The 24,579-nt window shown below is 37.9% G+C and overlaps 1 protein-coding gene across 6 annotated transcripts in view; it reads left to right on the top strand.

Moving 5' to 3' along the window:
- Positions 1-20,244, top strand: part of si:ch211-241b2.5 (programmed cell death 1 ligand 1) — a 50,000-nt gene extending 29,756 nt beyond the window's left edge. For 4 of the 6 annotated variants that reach the window (XM_036587577.1, XM_036587575.1, XM_036587574.1 and 1 more), the window contains 7 exons: positions 1,468-1,818; positions 3,125-3,400; positions 8,088-8,201; positions 13,305-13,379; positions 14,853-14,909; positions 16,249-16,351; positions 18,726-20,242. In XM_036587577.1, coding sequence (XP_036443470.1) covers positions 1,468-1,818; positions 3,125-3,400; positions 8,088-8,201; positions 13,305-13,379; positions 14,853-14,909; positions 16,249-16,351; positions 18,726-19,179 — 1,430 coding nt within the window. In that variant the 3' untranslated portion in view covers positions 19,180-20,242. Of the gene's footprint in view, positions 1-1,467; positions 1,819-3,124; positions 3,401-8,087; positions 8,202-13,304; positions 13,380-14,852; positions 14,910-16,248; positions 16,352-18,725 lie in introns of all 6 variants that reach the window. The other 2 variants (XM_036587573.1, XM_036587579.1) reach the window with 2 other exon arrangements.
- The last annotated feature ends 4,335 nt before the right edge of the window (positions 20,245-24,579 follow it).

Genomic DNA, 24,579 nt, shown 5'->3' with positions numbered 1-24,579 from the left:
AGATAAAAGGTGCTCAAAGTGAAATAATGAGTTCAGATGACAATAAAAAAAGAAAAAAACAAACAAATAAGCAAATAAACAAGCACACTTATCCTAAATCAGGGGTAAAAGATCACTGAAATTAAGAATATGCAAATTACGTGCAGCATTTACAATTACACATGTATGGATATACAGCAGTTGCAGCCCAGAGGTCAATCCAGTAATGTCAGTACTTCCCCATATGAGTCACTAGTCAGTGAAAAGGTATTGCAATGAATTTACTCAGTTCAGTTGCATCAGCTTGATTGCTGGTGTTAAACAATGACTGTCTTCCAGTTTGCTAGCTTTGACAAAAGTGTTGCTTTGCTTTTCATTAAGGTGGAAATGCATGAACACATTCATGTTTGAATCAAGTACAACGTATCACTGATTTGACTACACAAAGGAGCTTTGTTTTGGTCAGAGGTCATCAATAGAGCCTCACCTGTCTCTCCTTTGCTCACCTGCACTGGTATAACTACCAGCTGTCAATCGCACTGGAACCAGTAAAGACCCCCTAACTTCTTTACTGGGCCCCTTATTTAGCTACCTGCACAGTTGTACATGCTTTTAACTGTGATAATAATGTATTCCAATGAATAGCTTACATGAGAGTGTTAACTTGATGAGAAAACAAGCAAGTTGGATTTTTATTTTGTCTTTTATTTAAGCTAATTGTCATATGGAGCCTGTTCATTTTACTGCTACCATGTGGAGACCATAAAATCCCTATGGTAGTCCCATTCCGACCAGGTGGATGAGAAAAAAATCTCATTTTTTCTCCTTCTCTGTTTCCTGCTTACTTTCTTGAACCCATTATTTCAACATAGTAAGTCAATTTTTTGAGAAAACAAGGCATTATTTCAATATAGTAAATCAATATTTTATAAAAAGTCACTATACATAGTATACATACAACATAGTAAATCAATATCCCCAGAAAAACAGAAAACAAGTTACTATTTTACATAGTAAGTCACAATTATGAGAAAACAACTCATAATTTCAACATAGTAGGTCAGTATTCCCAGAAAACAAGTTAATATTTTGACATAGTCAGTTAGAGATAATGATTCATTATTTCAACATTGTAGGTCAGTATTTCCAGAAAAAAAGGTAATATTTTGACATAATAACTCAAAATTTTGAGAACATGAGTCGTGGTTAGTATTTTCAGAAAACGAGTTAATATTTAGACATAGTAAGTGGAAATTTGGGGTCATTATTTTAAAATAGTTGAAACTTCAAGAAAATGTTATTATTTTGACATAGTACATGATAAGCTAAAATATTGAGAAGTCATTACTTTGAGAACTAAGTCAAAATATTGACAAACTGCTGCTGGACACATAGAAGCAGGAATGGCAGGAGTGGTCTCTACCTACCTAGGAATGGATTACACCACTGCTCACCTGTTTCCTCCCTCTTTTTCTTTCTTCCTCTCAGCCCTCTTCACTGTGGAGCCTGAGCAGAACTCGTACGATGGAGAGCTGCACAAAAACATCAGGATTGCATGTCGATTCTCACCGGTAAAAAATGTCGCTCAGCTATCCGTCATCTGGCAGCGCATTGATCTTTCGCCGGTTGTAGATGTCTATCGGCTGGAGAAAGGCCTCGAGAACCACAACTTCACTGGCAAAAGCTTTCAAAAGCGAGCACGCCTGCTGAAGGACGAGCTGGATAAATATCGGGCGGTGCTGGAGCTTTCCCAGCTCCAGATCAATGACTCTGGCACATATCAGTGCATCGTCAGACTGGAGGAGGCCGACTACAAGAAAACCACCCTAACTGTCCGAGGTCAGTCCAGTTCACTCAGAGCAAGAGTGCACTGATATCCAGCGTTTCCTCTGAAATGAAGGGTATTAAAAGTGAGTTTGTCCCCCTTTGCTGCAGTAACAGCCTCTACTCTTCTGGGAAGGCTTTACACTAGATATTGAAACATTGCTGTGAGGATTTGATTGAGTATTAGTTAAGTCAGGTACTGATGTTGGATGGTCAGTCAAAGGTATTGGATGGAGCTCCATCACTCCAGAGTACACAGCTCCCAGTTCCACTGCTCCACAGCCCAATGCTGGGGGGTTTATACCCCTGTAGCCCACACCTGGCGTTGGATATGGTGAACTAGTGATCATATGCAGCTACTCCAAAGCAATTCTATTGGTCAATGCTTTTCTATGGAGATCATGCAAACGTCTTAAAGTAGCTGAACTCACACATTAGAAGAGCTGTCTAAAGATTACATAAGGGTTTTATTTGTTTGTTTACTTTACTCTCTTTAACTAGACACATCTGCCAGTATGGCCTAGAATCAAGAATCAGTAAACTTTTGTTTTCTGATGATTTAAAAGGCAATTCTCTCTTACACTAACTAGAAGTTAGAAACCGGAATGGTAAAATCAGAAATGACAGCATCACAACCAGAAAAAGCAGAATGTAAGACATGCTTTCTGTTAGTAAACCCAGAGCCAGTACTGCACTGGCCATAACCAGTCTTCTCCACTCCAAGTATGGCAATTGTTGATCATTCCCAAAATCGTTGACAAAAAATACCTAAAATTTTCAGCCAAAAAGGTTTGTTGTTCTCAAAGACGTGGGGCACCAAGTTCCCTTTTTGGGGTTTGCCAAAGAAGGAAACACAATAAATTATAGTGTGGAGACATTTGTGATTCAATGACCATTTTTCCTTCTACACTCTCAGAAATAAAGGTGCTAAACTGTCACTGGGGCAGTACCCCTCTTGTCACTGGGGTGGTCCCCTCAAGGGTCCATCTCAGTGCCTTTAGTCAGGGAACATAACTGAACCATAATCCACTGAAATGATATGTTCTAAGCTGTACTGACTCCACACACCCCGTCTCGTCTCCAGGCTTTTATTTTACTGTTCTGTTTTGAAACAATAGTTTATGAAAAGGTATAAATACGAACTTTTTACATGGAAAAGCTTATTTAAGGTTCACAGTCAGACCTTAAAACCACTGTTGTACATTTGAGAACACATTTACATTGTTTGTACCTTGATGAACGAAAAATGTACCTGAACAGATCCTTTATTTCTAACAGTGCAGTTCCAAAACACTAACATGAACGAACTGTGTTTCCTCAGCTCCGTACACTGCTGTTAAAAAAGGCATCAGAAGATTGGGCAATGAGGAGGTGGAGCTTTCCTGCGAGTCCCAAGGCTTCCCTCTGGCTCGCATGGTCTGGAGCGACGGCAGGCTACAGGACCTGATGGAAAGGTCAAACAGTAGCAGCGAAAAGACCAGCGAGGGCACCTATAAGGTCATCAGTCGAGTGACTGTCAAAGAGAGCATCATGGACAACTACACATGCTCCATCCTGCTGGACGGGAAAGTCCAGTCAGCCACTTTTGACATTCCAGGTGGGTCCGATGATCTTGTTGGCTGGTTTGAGAACAGTTAGGCATGTTCTGGTAGATGAATTAGCATTAAGTTGCTATTTACCCTGCCTGTCAAAAGTTTGCAAATACCTAACTTGAGTAGTCATTCCAACATAGTCGAAACTTTTCCAATGTTTCAATACAAATAAGATATGTTTTTGAAAGTATGTGCCATATTTCGTAGAAAGCTGTTTGGAAGTTTAGCCATTTTCAGACAAAACTCAAGGAACAACAACAAAAAAACTTAAATGTTAAACTGACGCTACTGCTTTCCATTTCTAACTGAAACTGGGGCTCGTATTCGCAGTGAATGATGTATCTAGAACTTCCTAGAAGGCAAGAAGGCATAGAGCAATGATTCTAAAAGATTCATCCGATTTCAAAGCGCCATATTTTTCAACCGTGTGGCGCCTAGGAACCAATCACAATCCAATTGAAAGAGAGGGTCATAGAGTTTGTGAATGTCAGTGTGGCAGTGAACCTCCTTTTTTTTTGTGGGGTTACGGTGAGGATTCTGTTCATGTGTCACAACACTGGACGATCCCCGAAATCCCACTGAAAGAGCCGTGAGTGCGGCGACACCCGACACGCTCAATCGAGTATGGGATGAATTTGACTATGGCGTTGACGTTGTCTGTACAGCTGGAGGAGGTTCATATTGAGCACTTGTAAAATTACATAATAAACTTTATGCTCATTTAAACCAGTTTACTGCATTGTTGGATGAATCTTTTTGAATCACCCTGTATTTTCTTACAATATTGGTTAACCATTGTAAATCAAAAGGTTATTGGTTGCCACATGTAAGGTCTTCTGTTCAGCTCCTACCCAATGGGAGTGCTTTGGCTGCGTTTGGCTGTATCTACCTACATACCACAGAGAAAAGAACCTGATTAAACAGTTTTCTGTTCAAACAATTTAACTCTTTTGTTTAACTACAACAAGCATGATTACTCAGTAAAAAGTGAATTAACATTACAGCCGTTTAATATTTTAGTTCCTGGAAATCATTAGGCCTAAAAGACCCTGAGGATTCCCCATGGAAGTGCACATTTTAGGAGAGACTGAACACTGAATGTGGCTCATTTGTGTTTATGGACTTGCTGAACTTGCTGGCGAAACCACAGCTTACACTGTGGTCAGTCCCTGCGGATAGTTCCAGAAATAAACTCAGTTTTTCCTTAATTAACATGAATTTCCCACAAGGTTTTTGTGGTCAGGTTTCAAAAGTGCCTACATGCCGGAGCTGCTCGTGTTCATTAGGTGTGCGGTTTTCAGTGATCTCTGAATCACACGCCTGGGGGCTCCACCTAAACATACATGCACATGCATGCGTCAGACATGAAACGTGCTGGACTAAAGACAGGTGCTTTTTGCAATTACTCTCCTTCTGCATGCTTTTTTTTTTTTTGTTTATCTGCATACATAAACGCACAAACACGTGTATTAACATACTTGTTTGGCCAGCGTCAGTGCTCTATTGAGTTTTTCCTTGATTAGAGCAGAAGGGATTTCCCACACTATGTCTCTCAAACACCAACACAGAACATACCTGAATGTGTTTTGTGGTAAGAGGCGGATTTTTTCATATTAAGGCTGGAATATTTCTGCTGGGGTGTTTTCTTTACCACTCTGGCCTACGTGGATATGCTGATGCAGTGATCTATGCTGATCTGAGTCAGTGGGTTGTTTTTAACCCCTTCAAATCTCAGGTTTATTACATACTTAGGCTTATTATTCAGTAACCACAGGGACTTCAATGTAAACTGGCTGAGCTATTCTTAGGTTATAATATGTAATAAAACTTTAGGGCCTGCCAGTGGGCCCTGGACATTTAAGGGATAAAGTAAGACACAAAAACTTGGCTATTTCTGCCGTTTAATCTGTTCTTCCCTTTTAATCACATAATTTCTCAAAGCTGTTGTTGAGTTTATTTCATTATGATTGTGATCTAACAAAAGTGAAAATTTGGCAGAATTTCATTTGGTTTACTTTTAGATCACGAAAAAAGCTTGATAGGGATAGAAGTTACACATCAGTCGTGCTTTATCATCACTCTGATTGAACAGAACAATAATAACCACTTGTTGATCTGAACTGTGCTCCAAATAAAGAGAATTACAGTATATCCAGCAATAAAGTAAGCCTTGTGCGTCTTTTATACAGTGATAGAAAACATGGTAGCTCATAGAAAGCTGCAGTCCCACACACTGTGACGTGATAATATCTGTCCAAGAATACAGCTGGAACATCGGGTTTTGCCTCACAGAGTGAAGCTAACCACAAGAAAGCAATATTACACATTTATGACATTTAAAATAAAAAAGGAAACAAAGCACTGTGGCTTTGAAGGCTGGAGCCAAGACATTTTATTACAGAGCTTTCCAGGATAAAGTACTTTGGATTTAGGACTATATGGCCATTAGACTAGGTTAGGGGTCGGCAACCTAAATGTTAAGAAGAGCATTTTAACAATAATCAATCCACCTCGAAAACCACAACATTTTATGTTCATTTTATTGAAGTAACATTTTACCGTTTTGGCTGTTAATATCAGCTATAGCTGCTTTTCTCACATCTCCGGCAGGAAACTTTTCCACAAAAGTAGAATAGTTTCTTGTAAAATGTCTCTCAACGTTCACATTTTTACGAGGCTGAAGTCGCTTCTCATTGGCCAGCTTTCCCATTCTACTTTAAATGGTGCCTGAAGCGCCAGAATGTAACTGCTGCACCATTTAAGGTGGGACGGGAAAATTCAAACAGGAAGCTGACTTCAGCTTTGTGACTTTTTAGACTTTTTAGTTCCTCGTTGCAGATTAAACATATCAGGATCCGCATGTTGCTGACCCCTGGACTAGGTGATATTGTCCATTCAAATTCAAATTCAACTGACTCACCAACATACACTTTATTGCTGGTAATATTTATCGCTTACTGAGCTACTGTGTGACAACAAACTAGTCATTTATTCAAACCTCTAGTCATTTATACAAAGAGCTATTCTAACCTACTACTGCAGCTATTGCTATTACTGCTATCAGTAATTATAATACACTCATAATACAATAATGTTCTCTGACATACTATTCCAGAGTTTAGGAGCGATAGCTAAGAAAGAACATACCCCTCGGTGGATCATGCTGGTAGCGCTGCATAGATATAACAAGATTTTTCAGATTATTAAACCAAAGTATTGGAAAAACATAACATTTTCAGTGATCTTATGACTAAATACTATCACCAAATATGTTTGACAGACCAGAAGTTCTTAATTGTTGTTGATATTAGCGAACTTGCCAATGTCTGTGGGAAATGTTATGTTAGTGCCAAGCTAACATTCACCTGCTATTGGGAGCTGGAAAACAGGAAAACCTAAACATAATCCATTGGTTACATTTGGAATTACAGCTTTAAAGGCAACAAGATTTAACAGTTATTGCCAATATTTTGGTTCAGCCTGGTTTTGTTTGTAATTACTACTTAAAACAGCCTGTTTGTAGAGTTATCCACCCAACATGTATTTGACAAACATTCTGGTTTGATCTGTATAAAAAGGTTTTTCCACTTTTGTTGAAATAAAAGAGTCTGATATAGTATGTAAAGCGTGTTAAAGTTTAAAAGCATGTGATTTACTCTTCAGTTCATTCAGTTCAATTTATGTCAACTAAGCTTCAGTTCACTGTTTTCAGTTCATTATTTTTGTAATGTCACAAAAATCAGTACAGTTCCATTCATCCACGTATTCAGCCTACAGCAGTTTGGCCCCGCCCACTCACACTGAAGTTATAAGGAGTCTTTCAGTCTAGACTGAGCCACAACACAAGGAAGCCAACCTCAAAAGAGCTCATTCACATATATCACTCATATATATATATATATATATATATATATATATATATATATATATATACAAATCAACTCTGTCCATTTCATGATGAATGGACCAATAAAAATCCCCTAGAATCACTTGGAATAAACATTAACTTATATTAAAAGGTAAGAGTGTTTTACCCTCTCCTGTAAAGTTAATATTGTGGAGATAGTAGCTTTTCTTTGGACAATAATATATAATATATATAACATGGCTACAATATATAATCATGCAAAAATAAAACATACATAATAAGTGGACCTCATGGGAAAAAATAAAGAGCAAACTAATGATAATGATATTAAGATATGGGCCTTTTAAAGATCATGTGTGTCAGAAAGATTTTATGCATTTTCTGTTTTGTGACCTTTTAACCATCTTGACTTTCTGCATTTTGACAAGTGGTTTTTTTGTTTTACATTAGGTGAATTCTATAGTTAAGAAGCTGAGAAAAAACCTGTAATAATATTGTATTTTTAACATTTATACCACAGCCACAACTTCCCTAAAGTGGAAACCGTTTACAGAGAAATTCTCCCAAACAGCGTCCATTTTTACCAGCTGCAGGAGAAGTTCCCACTTAAAGAGGTTATCTAAGATCAGTTCGGCATCAACCACTGATAACAGACTCCGTTCTCTTTACTCTGTTCCTCTGAACAGCTGTCGATATGACCACATTAGGGTCTGTGGTTTCAGCCAGCGCTGTGGCATGTACAGTGGGCATAAAATGTATTTTCCATCTCGCAGCATTAGTCATCATGAGTAGTGGATTGTAACGGTGCTGTTTCTGTTCTGCAGGTGAAATTCCTGGGAAGAGTAAGTGGTCTCATGGTTATGCAGCCATCGGTGTGATTGCTGTGATGTGCGTGGGCTTCGTCACCACCTCTGTGATCGTACACAGGAGGAAGAAAGGTTCGTCTCTCTGTTCTCTATATCCTTCAGCCACTTTCATTCCCTGCTGGGCCTAGAACACAGTCTGCGATCCATTCATCCAATCATCAGTCATTCATTAATTCAGGCTGTATTTCTTTGGCCACAGCTGTCAACACTTACTCATCTCAGTAGGTTTGATAAACTGTCAGTGGTGTTGGATGTTTTCTTAATCACAGCCCAGGGGGCTTCACCTAATGCAGGGGGATCAAACTCAACCGGTAAATGAGCCACATTAAAAAATCTCAAGAAATATGTGGGCCAGAAAAAAAAGATTTTATTTAATTTTTAATTAATGTTCTGCTCTTGTTAGTAATAATAACTTGTTAATTCAAAATATGCAAAAAAAACTCAAGAGTAAAATACAGGCCTTTGTAGTAGACCTCAAAATATTACATGGACATTTGAAATATTTAAAATTTAAAGCAAGTTTATTAAGACTTGGGCTCAGATTCTGAGCTGCTGAGCTGACGTTAGGTTTTTAAATTGGTTGAACTGCTGCTGAAATGCATTTGGTGACATGACTGGTGTGGAATTGCATAGAATTGAGTAGAATTCAGGTGTAACCACTGTTCCATAGATTGTTGTTGAGGTAGGAGAGTCGGAGCACATAACGTTCCAGTGCATGCTGGGGACGGTAGTGCAGCGCATTGTTAAACGGGCTAATATTAATAAAAAATTAAAACACTTTTGTGGCCCTGATAGGATTGTGTCAGGCCTTGTGTTTGACACATGGGAGCTAACACGTGGAGACCACCATTGATCTCAGTGAACAATGTGTTTTTGCCAGTACAACAATATATTACATCAGAATAAGTACAAAAAAAACAGAAAAAGCAATGAGAAAGTCCTCGTTTTCAGAAAGAGTAGTTGATTTCTTTTAAGCTTAGGTTCCTGACTTCTCACTGCACTCCCAACAGCAGCTCACCTGATCTAATTTAACCCATTGGACTCTATTACTATTGATTTTAACCCTTCAAATGTGATTTATGATTATGATTGAATATGAGAAAATATGTTTATATACAAAATAGGTGTAATAAAGGTATATTAGTCAGTTTTTCCAAAAATGGTTCACTAACTATTATAAACATGTAATATATGTAGTTTTAATGATGCTAAACTGTGGGTTCATAAAAGTAATAAATAAGTTAATGAAGGATTGATTAGATAAACAGGGTATTGAATGAAAACTACAAATAATACTCGGCTTCAAAAAGTAAAATTTTGCTCTGTGGAGTTTCGGAAATTCAACAGAAACACTAACACACAAACTCTATACTTTTTATATAAATGTCATTTTAATTATTCCAGTTTTTCTTGAAGTGTTGTTTCTGGTGCATTAAGACGTAATTCAACTCTGTAGTAGCACGATACACATAAACATACAGTATAACACCTACATACAGTTAGTAATATACAATATAATATACAATATATAACATATAGTTTAGGAGAATGATAGGAAGCTAAACAATAATTTCATCAAGGACAATGGATAGTTTGAAGTAAATGTATCATTTTATTTGAAAAATAAATATTATAAGGAACAGAAATTATATTTGAAAGATTACATAGACAAAATGTTTCCTATGCAGTTTAGTTTCTAAGGCTATTGAACTATACAGAATATAGATTTACTGTACAATGTATGTATATATTAAAGCATGTAATAAATTCAGGGAAAAAGACATACATAAGAAACATATATATTTAACAGAAAATTAAACAGAAGCCTCAACAACTAGATATAAGATCAAATGCCAAAACCAGAGACTAAGAAATGATGAAAAGCTACAGAGAAAATGGGGCTCCTAACAACCACCTGGAAGAGCTGGTCGACACCAAAACTGCCCCCATCAGATAAGCAGCACTTAAAGCTTTCATCTTTGAGAGAGAGGAGAAAATCAAGCTGCTTCAGATCTGAAAACATCCACAGGTGTTTCTGTCCATCCTTCCACTGTGAGAAGACGGCTCAGCGCTGTGGGTCTGAAAGGATGTGTAGCTGTTCAAGAAGAACCTCACTGAGAAAAGGAGACGGACACATCAAACAAAGAAGCTGAACGATGGACTGACCACCCCAGAGTCCAGACCTCAACACCATGGAATGTGTTTGATTACTTCAGAAAATTATCAACCAGCTTCTAAGACTGAACTTTGGAGGTGTGTCTGCAGATTCTTTGAGGAACTGAAAGTGAGGCTCCTGAAAAGAATGGAAGATGTAATAAAGGGAAAGAGTGGACACAGTAAATACTGACAAAAATAGGATATAATATTTAGTTGGTGAGGCTTCTATCAAATCACTGTATAAAATCTCACTGTAAAATTACAGTAAATTAAAGGCTACTAGTTGCATTACTTTCACAATATTTTACTTAAATGAATTAATAGTAAATATGAGTAATAAGCTAGAATCCCCTGCACTGTTACATGATGACTGCAAAAGTAGTGCAACTCAGTGAATTACTGTGAATTTATATATGAATAACCAACTTTTTATAACTATGTTCCTTTTAAAAACAATATCAAAGTCCATTTTTTTCAGTACAGAATGTCTGAAGTGTCTAAATTTGCTTATTATTTACATAAACCCGACCAAAAACTCATGGCTACCCATAAACACTACAGAGTTTTGTCAACACCTCAGTGTTCCAGCATTAAGAAAAAAAACAACACCACTTAAATCATCAGAATAAAAACACATCAGATGTGGTTATTATTAAAATATTGTAACTCTCATATCCCATAATGTTGTGCGATACAGCTCAACGTTAACAGTAACTTGCTGTGTAATTAGAGAAATTGTTAAGATGAGTTGATTTCACGATAAAATGGTGAATACAGCATTTTTCTGTGGAAAGCACGCGCTAAATCTTGTGAAATCCCAGCAGTAATTAAACCCTCTTTTATTCTTGATGATGAAAAATGATAAATTTGTACTTAATGGCTGCTTTGGTGGGAAAGGAAATGAATGGGGGGGTGCTCTTTAGCGCAGTATGATATAAAGTCACACGTATGCACTCACCCACCCAAATTCACTCCTATACTGAGTCACAGTTATGTCGTGTTTACTAAATGGGGTGTTAAACTCTCAGGTACACTCATTCACACAGTCTGTTAGTCACTGATCTTTCCTTCAGATCCATGTGAAGTTGATCGAAGTGATAAAACACCCCTGTTCTGGCTGTGTCATGTTAGGAGAAGCAGTTTTTCCCCTTCAGCGCAGATCTCGGCGCTTCCATTTCTCTGTTTTGAAATTTCTGTCAGGAGAAGATGACATGAGCCTCTATAAATAGAATTTCGGTGTTACCCTTAGTCTTTATGGCATCACACAGTCCTAAACGTGACATCATGTGATCATAGCAACCCCCGCGTACGACTGATTTTTTTTCAGCAGTGAAAATAGAAACCAGGTAGTAGATGGCCAGTGGGGATTCCCATGAGACGGGGCAAAAAAACACACGAAGGTTAAGGCCGTGTGTCAGGGCTGTGAAGCAGGACGCTGTCCTTAATGCCACTGGGGCATGAAAAGGGTTTCCTGTCTTGAATAAGCTTCCTTTCACCCTCAGGCCTTCCAGTAATATCGCCCACAGGGACTTATAGCGTTCAGGGTGACCTCATGGATGATATCATGAAGACCACTCTAGGTACGCCAGACCGATACAGGATATAAATCCCTTTTCGCTAAAGTCACATGACGGATGAGCTGCTTCACAGACAGTTTACACTGAGAAAACTTCAGCCTAAAATTTGTTTTCTTTTTATGATTTAACCCATCATGATTCATGTCATGATGAATCAACCCACAGAAAAAGTCCAAAAAGACTCAGAATAAATTCTTTATTACAGTGATGCATATTAAGGTCAAGAACATTCTAATGTTAACCCTGTAAAGCACCTTTAAAATGTATGAAATTGTCTTACCACAGCTTCTAAATAGATTCATATGAAGTAGAATTTAAAACTGATTCCCTTCAATGTATATCATATTCAGTGTTTATCTCCTCATAGCAGCTCACAAACTACCTAAGAACCAAACTTTGTTCTTCATAGTAGCTATACTACTTTAAAAAATGTTTATTTTACTGTACACCCTTAAAAATGAGAATGTTTCTTTAAGGCCATTTGCTTAGTCACGATTAACTATTAGTGAAGAAAATGGTTTTATATAGAACCATGAACACTCAAAGAACCCTTTGCATGATTAAAGGGTTCTTTTCATCATGAAATGGTTCTTCAGATTGATGGAGAAGGTATTGTAGATGGTTCTATGTAGAACCTTTTTGACAAGGGTTCTATATAGCACCAAAAGAGTTCTTCTATTTTTATAGCTCTCACATCTTACCTTATTTTGATGCTATATAGAACCATTTTCGAAAATGTTCTATATGGAACCATCTACGGCACTCTGCAATCTACAATCTCAAGGACGCCATCACGATGGAAAGAACCCTTTGGTCATGCACATGGTTCTTTGAGTGTTCATGGTTCTATATAGAACCATTTTCTTTACTAAAAAACCTTAAAGAAGCTTTTTTAAAAGTGTAAAAAAGCACCAAAAAGTGTTCTTTTATTATTACAAGCTTGGCATCGTCACTAGATAATAGAAGAACCTTTTTGGTGTTACATAGAACCATTTTCAAAAAGGCTCTGTAGAGAACCATCTACAGCACATTTTCCATCAAGTTGAAGAACACTTTCACCATGCAAAGAACCTTTGAGTTTCATGGTTCTAAATAGAACCATTTTTTTACTAGAGAACCCTTGAAGAACCTTAATTTTAAGCGTGATTTATGTGTTTTGTTATGTGTTTTTAAACACCCTTATTACCAAGACCAATAGTTTAAACTAATATGCGTAGGTGCCTTTGACTTTTACTGTGTTTATGTACGTATCTATATTTTTATAATGTTTTTAAAATGTACTTGTTTTTATATTTATGATGAATCATGCATCTGAAAATTATTTGAGAAGCAAAAGGTTTTGATTTCCATTTTCCATTATTATATTTTCCTATTTCAATACCTCTAAACTAATATGATGTGAAACACTTCTGAAACTGAGAAAGCTGTTATCTCTTCATAGGGCAAAAAAACAGAGACTCCATATCAACCATATGCAAATCATCAGAACCTAATCTGACTGTCACATCGACTGACTGTAAGTATGACTGTATGAAGATTTATCATAATTTATCATGTGTAAGGCCACACTGTTAGGACAGGCTGTTTCTGTTGTTGAGCTAATGTTAGCATGGTGCAGATTCATTGTTGTATCCAATCTGCACAGCTTTGATTAGCTACAACCACACAGTCCAGCTCAGTAGCTTGGCATTATAAACCTAACATTATGTAGCAACTGACAACCCATGCATTTGTGGGTGGGGCATAGGTCATAGTCAGAGGTGCCCAATCCTGGTCCTACAGTCCATCGCACCTGATCCAGGTGATGAAGGGCTTCAGGGGCATCTGAATAATAGAGCCAGGTGTGTTGAATCTGAACTATCCAGGCTGGTAGACCTCCAGGACCAGGACTGAGCAACCCAAGTCCTTCAGGAGTTGCATTAAGTCTAGGGAAAACACAAACAGTTGCAGGACCACCAACCCATTGTGCGTGAACTTCACTCCATTGTGTCATGTCCACTTGAAACGAGAAATAATTATGTTCTCTAAAAAAAGTGGTTTGGTTGATAAGGACAAAACAAAGAGCCAGTGCTAGCCATGAAATCTGGAAAAACAGGTGGTCCAACCATTTAGAGAGAAATTCCCCCAGCAACTGTTTGCAGTAGGCTGAAAACAATAGCTGTGTTTCCATCCACATATTTGTATGCATATTACGATAATGTGAATAAATGGAAGGAAATGGCACATTTCAAATAGAATCTCCAACATTTGCATAGTAGTTTGTACGTTCGCGTGAATTGGATCTAAAAAAAAAAGAAATGGGATGAATGGAAAGGCATTTACAGATTAAATAACATCAGTATCAATACTATAAAGTTGTAAGGGTGATGACATGCCCAGCCTTCGCTACAGGAGACAGGACATAAGGCAGCAGTGGACTGATGTAGACATTAAAACATGCCTTATCCTCTCCGGGAAGAAACAGTGAGTTTAGATTGTAGACAGAACCAGCTGAACCAGTTTATTATGCCAGTTTGTTTTGACCTGTGATGTAAAATACAGCCACAAAATGAAGCAAAACAGCAACAGGGAGCTGCTAATCTTTAAAGGCTTCTCCGCAAATTGGCCTCATATTTCGTAGAAGTGGAGTAGAGTGATGTATTCTCTGGTACAGAACTGAGAGGAACGCAGTCTGATTTGCAACATTCCAGTTATTTGCTTGAATTTAGTTCAGCAACTGGATGGAAACCTGGCTAATGAGGCATCAGGCGGAAAGCAATTATATTGTTCATGTTCTTTAGAGGTCAATATGGATTTGGACATCAATTCACAGTAAAATGCCCCTCCAGATTGTAACCGCCACCCTGCCTTGAGCTGTTGAAGATGTGGTCTGTACTCAGGAAAAGTTCCTTACAGACCAAAGAGTTCAATGTCCAACCATGAGGAATCACTGTTAACTTCATTAGCAGGTATTATTAATCTAATGTGTGTTTTCCTTTCTGTCCCCCAGCTTTACTACCAAAGACTCCATTTTTCAGAGCTGACGCATTTGCTTTTTCATCAGAAGGTAAACAATTATTGGACTGTTTCTGATGTTCTGGTGTTACTCCTGCTGAAAAAAAGTGTATTTAGCCTTATAAAACATTAGCCTACTATTAAGTGGTCAAAATTAACAAGTTAATCACTCTGTAGAAATTACATGATTTTCATGTTCAGGTTCATGAAAATAACGTTGTAATAAATACATTTTGATAAAGTTTGTTTTGTCCACTCATTTAGCTACAACCAATTGAATTTTAAATAAAACAGATCTTTCTTTTGGGTCAAATGTGAGCAAAAAAGACAAATGCGATTAATCACGATTAATTGTATTGTGAAGCACTTTGAGCTGCATTCTTAATGTATGAAAAGTGCTATATGAATAAAGATTATTATTATTATTATTATTATTATTATTATGACTACACAAAATAATGTGATTTATCATCACTAGCTATTAACTTCACTATGTTAAACATCACTTAAAAGTCAGTTTAACTTTAAAAGCATTATGATTGCATTATTTTGTGTACACTCTCAATAAAAATGGTTCTTTGAGGGTTCTTTAGTAAAGAAAATGGTTCTATATAGACCCCTTTTCCAGAGGTGTAAAATTCAGGTCCAGAAAGTAAAAATCCTTCCCAGGATTTTGTTCCAACTGCCTGGACAGCTCTGCTGGTGGTTTGATCTAACTAGAGAAGCCAGGCCGGTAGAACAAAATCCTGGGAAGGATTTTTACTTTCTGGACCTGAATTTTACACCTCTGCCCTTTCCATGATTAAAGGGTTCTTTGCATCGTGAAAGAGTTCTTCAGATTGTAGATTGAAGAATGCTATAGATGATTCTATATAGAACCTTATGGAAAAGGGCTCTATGTAGCACCAAAAAGGTTCTGCTATTGTTATGATGGGAAGCCTGTAACAATAGAAGAACCCTTGTTCTATTTAGAACCACCTACAACATATTCTCCATCAATCTGAAGAACCATTTAATCATGCAAAGGACTCTTTGAGTGTTCGTGGTTCTATATAGAACCATTTTCTTTACTAATAGTTAATCGTGACTAATTGCATTCATCTCATTTACTCAAATGTGGCCTTAAAGAAACAGCTGTGTCCATAGCTGGTGAAAATTAGCCCACGGATAATTTTTGGACAGATTAAAAACTGCCAGTCGCCTCTGTTATAAATAAATAAGTAACAATTTAAAAATCACAAAGCAGACGTGGGAAAAAAAAACATTCGCTCGGCATGTGGATGTCAGCTAGAAATGTGTCATGCTGCTTGCCGTGGCTTGTTTCAGTTGCTTAGCTGCTCAAAACATTTGACATTTTGTGTCGATCTTTTTTCAACCCTGTGTTTTTCCAGTGTGCGAGGGGAAAGCGGAGAATCTGAGGGAGGTGTTGAAACAGAGATACGCCGAGCTCAGCACAATGGCTGGATGCGCACTCCAGCACAGCCTGCTCTGCGGGTACGACCCTTTCATCTCTGCAGGGCAAAGGGGGGAGGTGGGGGGTTTCTGTGTTGAAAATGAAAACACGCCTGTTGAATAGGTACACAGGATGCTCATTTCGGTGCTGTCAGTAGGTGGAAGTGGCTTGGTGCTGCAGCAAGACCTGAAAATGCCTGTTCTGAACAGATATTTTTTAAATGTATGGCATCAGAAAGGCCCTCAGGAGGCTTTTAACACCTACGCAGTGATAAAACAAGCACAGACGAGCGAGAAACTCATTTCTTCCATTATATGGTAGATTAATAAAATAAATATTCAAGCATTTCTCAATCTTATCTCAATCTGCCACGTCTGTCGCATGCGATCGTTTACCACAGACAGTCATTTTAAGGCATTTCGCTGTACTTAACAGAACAGAAGGCCTGTTGACTTATAAGAGAAGCCATTGGGCAGTTGCCGAATTTTATGAAATGATTGAAATAAGTGACTATATGACGTAAAGGCGAAGGTGATTTTCAGAAAGGTGCAACAAAAACATACGCGCGGGAAATAAAGTGATGTCTACCAACAATACATGGCGATATCTCATCAATGCTTCAAATAAGCATTGAGCATTTTTGTTTTGTGTGCAGAAGTGCAGATAGCCAATGGGAATGCAGCCATCAAAATCCTGATAGTTGTGGCCATTTTAGCGTAAAATATATATCAGATGGTTTGTGTGCATGTGGGAGGAGCTTTTGAGGCTGAGACAAACATGAGAATGTTTTCCCAAAGCTGTTTTTATGAATTATCCAAATTTCTCTCACTAGAACAACCGGTTTCTTTGACTTTCCCTAAGGATTTCTGGCAGGTGACCGAGCAAGTTCAGCGACTGCCCACTGGCTGGTACTTTAGGTTTACTAAGAGTGAATTGTTTTCTGTTCTTTTCTGTATATATAGTGGAATGTGTCAAAATTAGTGTCAATTCTAATAGAAAGTAGGTTGAGAAATTAGCCTGGAATTCTTTAAAATTCCTTTAAAAGCTCGATTCACTGATAGTCAACCAAGTTCTGATCTAATCCAGCTCACATGGAAATTCAGCCATACTATAACAAGCATTTGAATGACCAGCTGAACAGCTATCCAGTCAATGTCATGAAAGGGAACTGGTAAAATGAGGTTTGCTTAAAAAAAGTCATCTGGCTACAGAAAGGTCTGGAAAAGTGTGATCTGGAGCAATATAACATGTCACGTCCTGTTTTTTTGCTGAAGCATAAAATTGATCATGCTACATGACCACAATCCAACAGCACCTAAGCAAATATACTAAAACATCGCTCAGAAAGGAGAAACAGAGGGCTTGGCAATGGCTGAGTCAAAGCCCACGTGCAGACTGATATCTTTGTCTGAAATCAGACACACACTCCTGAGGCAAAGCCACATGATTAACGCACTTGTTTTTCTACTTCAGTAAATTCAATGTTGGTCCATTCTGGCTGAGTACGTTTTTCCTAAGAACACTGACAGCACTAAAGTAGCTTTTGAAGTCATGTGTCATTCAGTAGTCAGTGTCACACCAGAACTGTAAACAGGCTTAATTAACAGGAAAAATGAATGCGGTTTTTAAAAATGGCTGCTATGGCAATCTGTTGTAATCTGTTGTAAACAAACAAGCTCCAAACCTGATATGATTTGATCTGATTTGGGTCAATAAAAATGACATCAAAATGCATGAACACAGATTTGGAACCGTGCAGTGCTGTACAATAGAAATATATATATATATACATCACTGCTGTCAGAACAAAACCTTGTATCTCCAACTTACTTACTTACTTCACTTTTAATGCAAGTCAATGGAACCAGACTTCTTTCCAAGAGGTTTTGGGCCATTTCTTTTGGTCCATTCATTGTGAAATGTACACACAATGTAAAGGGCAACAGCCATTTTCAAATTATGCAAAAAACTAAAAAAGCGTCAAAAATGGAGATACGAGGTTTAGTTCCAGCAGCAGCCATAGTATTAACTCCAGTAGCTACTCAAATTTTAGGCTGCTACTGCCAAATCAACTTTACTAACACATTTCACAAAGCTTGCTAGTTTGCACTTTGTATTTTCTGCCAGTCATATAATAACAATCCATTGCACAGCAGTGTTTGCGTACACATAGCCACATTCGTGTAATATGCTGTGGATTAATTTGCGTTTAATTCATGTCATGTTGACCTTTTATTCCCTTGAACCTCCACCCCTCATACGTCTGTGCACAGTACTGGTCATAAGTAACCTATATGCAAACAAATAAAGCAAATAGGCTTCACAATACAATTCTGTGTTAATTTACAGAGAAGACAATCTCAGCACATGCAGTTCCTCGTAGCTGATCATCTTAAACTGTTTTATCCTCTCCAGGGAAAGCCAGTGCGATCTCCAGTCCATCGTTCCAGGCAGTAGGAAAGCTATACTTCTGGAAGGAGAAGAAGGGAGCGGTAAATCATCTTTAGCCAAAAAGCTGGCCTTTTCGTGGGCTGACGGATCCTCTTCTGACCCCTTCAACATCAGCAAGACCTGGCTGGTGATTTTAGTGGACTTTGAGGGAGCAGAAGGCGATTTTTTCCAAGTTGTAAAGTCAAAGATTCCAAGTGAAGCGGGACTGGAGACAGCTGACGTCAAAGAAATCCTTCTGGGGAACATGGACAGCCTCCTCATCCTGGACAGCTATAAAGAAGGGAACAGAGAGATGGACGAGTCTCTCATTAAGTTCCTAAAGGACAGAAGCGCCTGCCGGGTGCTGATCACAGCCCGGCCGGGACAGCACAGCAATCTGGAGGACACTGTCACAAAAACCCTGCAGCTTCAGAGATAGCAGAGACCTGAACTTTGAATGGAGACGCATAGACTGAGAAACAGTAGTGCACCGAAGTGACCTGATTAAAATGTGTGCATCATTTCCACATGAACATTACATTCCGTATTGCTGCAGTGTGAAAATGATGTAAACCTTTAAGTAAATCCAGTTCATTTTTTTGTAGTGCATGTTCAGTTAAATGTACTTTTTTGCCCTGGTTGCAGTTTAACCCTTTAAATGGCCAGGAACCAGCAGCAGTTTTATTACACTCTTTTATAACTTAAAAGTAGCTCGGTCAGTTTGCACTGAAGTCCCCGTAGTTACTGAGTAATAAGCCTTGGTATCTAATTAGCCTGGCCATTTCTGGGATTACCATTCGGAGTAATGTCATTTCACTGTTATTTCATTGCATTTCTTGTTACAGCGCTGAATCAATGCAGTTACACGTATCCACCTACGCACACATCTACACATCTACATACACACATTCACAGGAACTGTTTTGGTTGCTGTTTATGGCACATATGACCAAAAAAGCAACGAAACGAAAATAAATGTCAAATGCATCTGAGATGGCGACCTTAAAAGTGTGATTATTTCCAAATAACTTTAGGATACAACCAGCACTGAACTGCCTCCAGAAAAGGATTAAAGAGAGGTACAGACATTAAACCTTTGGCTTACTTTAACACTGAGTTTCCTTTTTCCGCTATGGTTGCTCAATCACTGCCAGGACTGAGTGACTCAAAGCTAACACTGCCCCGACTCTCTCTAAGAACGGATCCTTTTACTTATTTCTCCTGCACTTTTGTATTTCAGTTCAGTGCCAGACTGTGTAAAATATAGTGTGTAACATATGTCTATATTTCTGTTTCTGAGGTATTTTATTATGAACTCTGTCAAACCACAGGGGTATTTTTAAGATGATGAATTGCTATTTTTCTGCTTTGTGGTGAGTGATGTGAGTGAGTGGGAAGTATATACACTTTTTACATGGTATTTTGTGTGGTCTCAGTGGAGTCCTGAATGTCTGCTTTCATATATGTGAACGATTCATTAAACTCTGGATGAATTGTTCAGTTTAGACTATGTTGAATTATTCAGTATCTCCTATGAAATATTCAATAATTACAATTAATTATTCCGTACCTACTATGAAGTATTCAGTAACTATGAATTATTCAATATCTATGAATTATGCAGTATCTACTATAAATTATTCAATAATTGCAATGAATCTACTCAATGAATCTAATCAGTATCTACTAAGAATTATTTAGTATGTATTACTATAAATTATGTAGTAACTTATCTACTTTGAATTATTTAGTATCTACTATGAATTATTCAGTAACTATTATGACTTATTTGGTAACTGCTGTGAATTAGTCAGATACTGTGCATTATTCAGTAACTGCTACAAATTATTTATTAATTAATGTACATATATATGGTCGTATGCAAAAGTTTGCGCATCTTCTACAGGGAACAAACCTAAGCATATGCCATTTTTATTAACTATTTATATAACTAATTTAAGTAATTCAGTAAACGCTGTGAAACTAGTGTGCAAGTTCTGTAGCTCACACAGAGAGAGAGAGACCCTTAAGAGGTTAAAGTACCATATTATTGTTCGGTGCAGTGCTGCTCTAAAGGCTCACTTAGTTTTACTTTCTGTTCATTGCAGTATGCCTGCTCACACTTCCTAGAAATAGCAGGCCGGCATTGGGGGGCGGAGGTGGTGGCGGGGTAGTTTCCTGCAAAGGGGAACTGCTCAAAAGGCCAAAAGGTCCAGTTCAGTAAGAAACATCCATATCAACAACAATACACAGAGCAGACTTTGTGCTTGCTAGAATTAAATGTCTGCAGAATGCATGTAAACCATTCCATGACAAGCAGCCAGGAAACCACAGCACATTAGCAGAGGCTGTAATGAGACTATCAGAGGGTTTGAAAGGTGTGGGGGAGGAAAATGTTTGCTTTGAAGTGCATTACTGTAAAAATGCTGTGGAGAGGAGAAAACATCTGGCATTCTCGTAAATCCAAATTTAAGAAGTGGGCTTTTCTTTGCTATTATTCAGGCTGCTGCAGCCCTCTTCAAAATTTATAATGACATTATGTTTTATCATTATTACGCATACACTGAGCAACAGAGTAACTATAACAAGTACAAGCATTATACAAGCAAGCAGTGGGAAACCCTAAGGGTCTTCTAAATGCCTAAAAAATTCTACAAAGTAAAAAGTTTTCTTAGTTCGTTTTTATGTAATATCATTATCAGGCTTGATGTATTTTTATGTTTTGCAAGTATTGAAATAATTATTTTATTTCATTGTTAAAAGTTGGTCATAAACAAAAGAGTTCAATTTTGAAATGCCTAATTGAAAATTGCCCTATCAGGATGTTTTTCTTGGTGGTGTCTAGGCAGATATGGCTAAGCGATCTCTCCCATTGGTTAGAATTTACCTCCTAACTACTAACATATTTAGGAAGTGACAGAGGAATCAACCAATCACGTTTGATTTACGTTTGATTGAATAGGTGGGGACCAAAAACGTCACTCTAGACCTTCTGGAAGTTCTAGATACACCAGTGACAGCAAATATGAGTCGTGGTCTAAGCAGGTTTGGGTTAGTTGTTAGGAATGGAAAGCAGCAGCGGCAGCTCTGAGCCAGAATTCTTTACTGAAAGAGTCACTGTACAACTGCATAATGTAAAATATATGTTTTTAATGTTTTAAATCTTCTGTGAAATGTAAACAAAGTCATTCAGAGTGGTTTGGTGTAAAACGCTCTGTTCTGGAGAAACTCAGAACTGTTCACAGTGGTGGTGATAGGAACCAGACGTCCACCTCTAAAAGCTCCCTCACAGAAAGTTACTACATGAAATTGTTATGAATTCACTGCCTGATATCTGAGACACTGCTTTAAAATAGATAAGATTTTGGCTTAAAACACATTTTTTGACCCCATTCATGGTGCAGAGATACATGCAGGGCATTGTATGGTAAAGTAGTCCCCTTAGTGGTAACCTTATTTTTTCAGCTTTGTCTCTATTTTGCCATCATCAGTTTCACATACAAAAACTCAGAAGACACATCACCATCACTGTAAAGAAATCTGAGTCTCTGCAATCAACCATTTCACACCAAACCACTCTGAATGGCTTTGATTGCATCTTAATGATTGAATTATGCAGAAACGTTGGAAAATCAGTGATATTTACTAACTAATATGTTATATACTAACAGTTAGAAACTTCTAATAAAACATAGAATGTCTTTTACAAGCTTCAAATGTCCTTGTTAAATCTAAAACAGCCAAAAAATGTTCAGGTGAATTGCTGTTACCTTAGCACTAACATACCACAAGAATCCCATAGGGGGGCTAGCAGACATTACCATTACTGTAGAGGTGTATATTTGTTTAGTTTTTGTTCTTTGTTTTTGTTTTGCTTTTTTGACATTTATGCAAAAAACTGACGGTCTGGCTCTAATAGTTGTGGTTTACCACTGCAAGCAAGTAAGCTTTCCTGAAAAACTAAAAGTGTAAAGAAAAAGCAGTTAGTAGCACTTTTCTGAAAACAGTCGTTAACTAACATTTCTGCAACACAGTCATATTGATCAACGTTGTTGACTTTTTTGCAGTGTAAACACTTAATGAGGAGTAGTGGTGTGCAATAGAGCTTACGACAGAACATTATACAGCAAGGATGTCGGAAAACGTTTTGGGGAAATTTGAGTGTTTTTTCTGTAAACTTTTTACTCATTTTTAATGTCATGTATGCATTTCCAGAGTTTTACACTTCAAACCATCCCCACTTCTGGGCTGAAGCCCATCTGCATGCTGTTGCTATGGTAGAAAAAATGACAGTCGTCCTCTCGTTCCAATACAACTATTAAAAACCAACTTCCACCGATGACTGTCTTCTTAGAACTGAAGTTATTTCCTGCTATTGTCATGGTGACTTTGTTTACACTAAGCCCTAAGTATCATTTACAAGCAAAACAGAGATCTGATGCCGGGAACATCTGATATGTCAGTAATGTTAGCACTGGGACGCCTTCAGCAGACTACATCGGTCAGTGCCTGCAGGAGAAAGCAACAGCAAAGTGGAAAGTTCCAGTTCCCCTCGAGAGCCTCCACAGTACCAGGAATCCACAAGCTGCATGAATGAGAGTTGGCAGATCCAATCTTGGGGGAGATGAACCACAATCATGTAAAGAAGTAAGAAAAAGTAAAAAGTAAAAAGTTTAGACTTTTTTAGCATGTTTGAACATACAGATGTCCAGTCTTCATTTAGTCAATGCTGAGAGATAAAGGTGATATATTTTAACCTGTGACACCAAAAATTTACATTTCATCATCTTTTATGTAATTGAAATAAACAAAAATGCAATTTCCTCAAGGAAAAAGTAACATCACCTCAATTTAGATCACTTCTTCAAACATGTCAGGTGCACTCAATCAGGTGCTAATGACTGGAACACCATTACAGAACATCTTGGAGGAACCTGTCTTATATAAACCCCAGATATCTGGTCTGATTTGCTCTTTGTTATTGGAGTGTGTGGTATCATCATGCCTAGATCAAAAGAGCTCTCTGAGGCCTTCAGCAAGAAGGTTGTAGATGGGTATGAGTCTAGGAAGGGGTTTGAGAAGTGTTAGATATAAAATATTAGAACTCAGTCCTTTCACTGTCCAGAAGACCATCTACATGTAGAGAAGATTTAAAGGTGTAAAACCACTTCCAACTTTTCCAGGCCAGGCCGCCCCAGCATATTTAACCTGAGAGCAGACCTTAAGATGCTAAAAGACATTTTCTAAAAGACATTTTCAAAATTTCATTACAGAATAAAGAGAAGTAGCTCTGTCCACTGTTGATGCAGAAGTGCATACATCTAATATTAGAATTAGATAGAAACGAGCGCAAATTTGACCCACATGGGAGGCATGCCAGGAGGAAACCTTTGGTGTCTTAAAAAAAGATCACTGAGGCAAGACTAAAGTTTGTTAATGAACATCAAGGCAAGGAGCAGGACTTCTGGAACAGTGTGCTCTGGACAGATGAGTCAAAGATAGAGTTGTTTGGCCACAGTACCAGAAACCATGTTTAGTGAAAACCGAAGACAGCATTTGATCAGAAGAACCTCATACTAACTGTAAAGCATGATTATGGAAATACTGTGGTTTGAGAATGATTTGCTGCCTCAGAGTCTGGACAACTTACAGTCATAGAATCAACTATGAATTCTCTTCCATTCCAGTGAGAGCTTGAGGAGAATGTGAGGCCATCTGCCAAAAAGTTGAAGCTGAAGAAGTGGACTTTCTGACAGGACAATGATCCCAAACACACAAGTAAATCCACCAAGGAATGGCTCAAAAAGAAGAAATAGAGGGTTGTGAAATGGCCTGGTTA

This window comes from Colossoma macropomum, unplaced genomic scaffold, assembly GCF_904425465.1.
Source record: "Colossoma macropomum unplaced genomic scaffold, Colossoma_macropomum, whole genome shotgun sequence".
NCBI lineage: Eukaryota > Metazoa > Chordata > Actinopteri > Characiformes > Serrasalmidae > Colossoma > Colossoma macropomum.
This window is presented reverse-complemented; position numbering and strand designations above follow the sequence as displayed.